Source organism: Poecilia reticulata, unplaced genomic scaffold (assembly GCF_000633615.1).
Source record: "Poecilia reticulata strain Guanapo unplaced genomic scaffold, Guppy_female_1.0+MT scaffold_1373, whole genome shotgun sequence".
NCBI classification, from domain to species: domain Eukaryota; kingdom Metazoa; phylum Chordata; class Actinopteri; order Cyprinodontiformes; family Poeciliidae; genus Poecilia; species Poecilia reticulata.
The window spans coordinates 1-3,202 of NW_007616107.1; the positions used below are offsets into that span (position 1 = coordinate 1).

Here is a 3,202-nt window from a genome sequence, read left to right on the forward strand (position 1 = left end):
ATTTTTGAGGGACGCGAGAGAGATGGGTTTCAAACATGCAACCGAAGAGGAAAGAAGAAATACGGTGGAAAAAATTCTTTGGCGATTGATTTATAAGTAAAGTCATAGAGGTAGATAAGCTGAGTCAGGACCTACCTCTGAATCCGGACCTGCCTCTGAGTCCGGACCTCCTTCTGAGTCCGGATCGGCCTATGGACCTGCCTCTGAGTCCGAACCTCCCTCTGAGTGTGGATCTGCCTCTGAGTATGGACCCGCCTCTGAGTCGGGACCGACCTCAGAGTCCGGACCTGCCTCTGAATCATGACCTGCCTCTGAGTCGGGACTTTCCTCTGAGTCTGGACCGGCCTCTGAGTCTGGACCTGCCTCCGAGTTGGGACCGACCTCTGAGTATGGACCTGCCTCTGAGTCGGGACCCTCCTCTGAGTCGGGACCGGCCTCTGAGTCAGGACTGGACTCTGAGTAAGGACCTGACTCCAAGTCAGGACTGTCCTCCGAGTCAGGACCTGCCTCCCGGTCAGGACCTGCCTCCGAGTCAGGACTGTCCTCCGAGTCAGGACCTGCCTCCAGATCAGGACCTGCCTCCAAGTTAAGACCATACTCCGAGTGAGGACTGGCCTCCGAGTCGGGACCTGCCTCTGATTCCGGACCGGCCTCTGAGTCCGGACATGCCTCTGAGTCGGGACCGACCTCTGAGTCCGGACCTGCCTCTGAGTCGGGACCATCCTCTGAGTCGGGACCAGCCTCTGAGTCTGGACATGCCTCCGAGTCAGGACGGACCTCTGAGTATGGACCTGCCTCTGAGTATGGACTAAAAAACATTGAATGCCAAGACGTAGTAGACTTTGAGAACCAGGACATAAACAAAGACTATTCATATGTGAACGCAGGTGATCTAGTTTTGGAAGACATTGAATCGATAGACTTCGAAGACCATGACAAGAATGAAGAACCTGAGATAAAGTCTGCTGTTGAGGTGAAGCCTGCTGTAGAGATAAAGCCTGATGTCAACAGAAACAGTGTGTCGTGTTGAAGGGACACTCTCCAGCAGAGAGGATGCACAATGCGCCATATTTGGGAGCACAAAAATATTCCCAATGCAGACAAACCTTGGTGCTGAAAGCAGGACAAAAAAAAACAAGATTTGGTCTTTTTGAATTTGCTGGAACTGGAGTCAAGTGAGGACCTCCCTCCGAGTGAGGACCATCCTCCGAGTCCGGACCTGACTCCAGTTCAGGATCTGCCTCCAAGTCAGGACCGTCCTCTGAGTCAGGAGTGGGCTCTGAGTCAGAACCTGACTCCAAGTCAGGACCGTCCGCCGAGTCAGGACGGGCTTCCAGATCAGGACCAGCCTCCAGATCAGGACCTGCCTCCAAGTTAAGACCATCCTCCGAGTGAGGACCTGCCTCTGAGTCAGGACCTAAGTGTTTTCAAAAAACTATTTTCTAATTTTTTTATTTTTTATTTTGTTTGTATGTCAGGAGGTCTGCTTGCACCCCTCAGCAATAATATTTAGCTAAATATAATAATTTAGCAAAAATAACCTAGTCTGGCTGTCCTCAGACTCTCAGAGCCTCCATGTTGTTCAGACACCGGGTCCATGGTGAGGACGAGGGGGGAGGATCTGTGCCCTCCAACTATCAAATTATGGGCAAGAATATTTTTTATACACTGGTGTGTGGAAAAAAAACGTAGGTCTGATGAAGTTAGAAAAACGGCTCTATTTTCTACTCTATTTATTTTTGTAATTGTCCTCACTATAGCGGGAAAAAACCTGCCTTCGCCCCTCAACACAGAAACACTTCAGATGCAGAGAAAACTTCTGACTTTAACTTAGTCAGGCTGCTAAATGCCCGGTTCGCTACAAGCATTCTTAGTCGGTGTACCGACTGATAAAAAGAATGTCTGTCTTTATATCAGATATCCTGGTATAAAGACACGGTACTGCGACGGTCACCGTGAGTGGCGACGTAGCTCAAAGCCCCGGTACCACCCGGTACCACCTGCTCTCTGTTCGCTCTGCTTCTACTTAGAGTTTCTACCCAGGCGGGTTAAAGCCGCAGCTGACGGGATCTGGGCTGGAGGTGAGCGGCTGTAAATTGAAGTTATTGCAGAATCTCAAGTATTAAAGGAAGATTCGGCCCAGAGCATTTAGAATTGACAAAATAAACATCAGCGAAAATATTGCAGCAATAATTAGAACCGCAGTATTAAGCCAAACATGCCACAATTAAATAAATCAAAATGTCCCTAAAGCATCGGAGGACTGGTTTGGGGCTACCGGGGGACAGATGTGCATCGCAGCGGCTGTTGATGAAGGGCCGGCCCAAGGTAATATGGGGTCTTAGACAGATCCCCCCCACCCCCTTTCCTACTAAGAACCTCAGCATCACTGTGTTATAAAAACACAGTTTGTGGCATTCTGTCATCATCTACTCACCCCATGGGTTTTAAGAGGCCCTTTCAACTTTCAGACAGAAGCTGTCAAGTTTACCGACATGTCTTGTCCTGTTCTGCACTACTCTTGCACTTTGTTGCTTTGTGCATTTTGCATTAAGGAACCATTCAAACTGGGTCGAAGGCTGTTAATGATAGTTAAAATCCCCAAATTATAAAAATGTATGTTTCATTCTTAAAATAGCACTTGCAGTTATATGTTTAATAAGCCTAAATAAATTGAAACAATTTTGTAAAGGGGACTCGGGACAACATTTCACCAAAGTGGTTTGTATCCATTGTGACTTCGCTATGGAGTGAAAATAGATCGTTTTACACACGCACAGATATTTTGAGACTATTTTCACGCCATACTTCGTTGATTAAGTATTATACTTCTAGATCTCCCTTTATGCATGTTAAAGCCCCAGGGGAAGGTCCAGGCATTTTCATTGCTCCCTGACCGCCCTTGGCTACTTGAACAACCAATGAAGTCCCAAAGTCATTATGCCCCTTCTCAGTTATATTCATCTTTAAAGGTAAGTTTTCATATAATATAAAAACTACCAGTTTTTATATTATACCAAGTCAGGACCGTCCTCTGAGTCAGGACTGGCCTCTGAGTCAGAACCTGACTCCAAGTCAGGACCGTCCTCCGAGTCAGGAGGACGGTCCTATCTATCTATCTATCTATCTATCTATCTATCTATCTATCTATCTATCTATCTATCTATCTATCTATCTATCTATCTATCTATCTATCTATCTA

The 3,202-nt window shown here is 46.9% G+C and overlaps 1 protein-coding gene across 1 annotated transcript; it reads left to right on the forward strand.

The window, feature by feature from the left end:
* Positions 1-18: 18 nt before the first annotated feature.
* Positions 19-2,991, forward strand: LOC103461414 (regulator of G-protein signaling 3-like). Its single transcript, XM_017303644.1, has 2 exons — positions 19-801; positions 888-2,991. The coding sequence occupies exon 1, from the start codon at positions 192-194 to the stop codon at positions 588-590; it is 399 nt and encodes a 132-aa protein (XP_017159133.1). The 5' UTR covers positions 19-191; the 3' UTR covers positions 591-801; positions 888-2,991.
* The last annotated feature ends 211 nt before the right edge of the window (positions 2,992-3,202 follow it).

What these genes read in the sequence shown, in the direction of transcription:
- LOC103461414 (XM_017303644.1), top strand. Translation starts at nt 192, where the DNA reads ATGGACCTGCCTCTGAGTCCGAACCTCCCTCTGAGTGTGGATCTGCCT.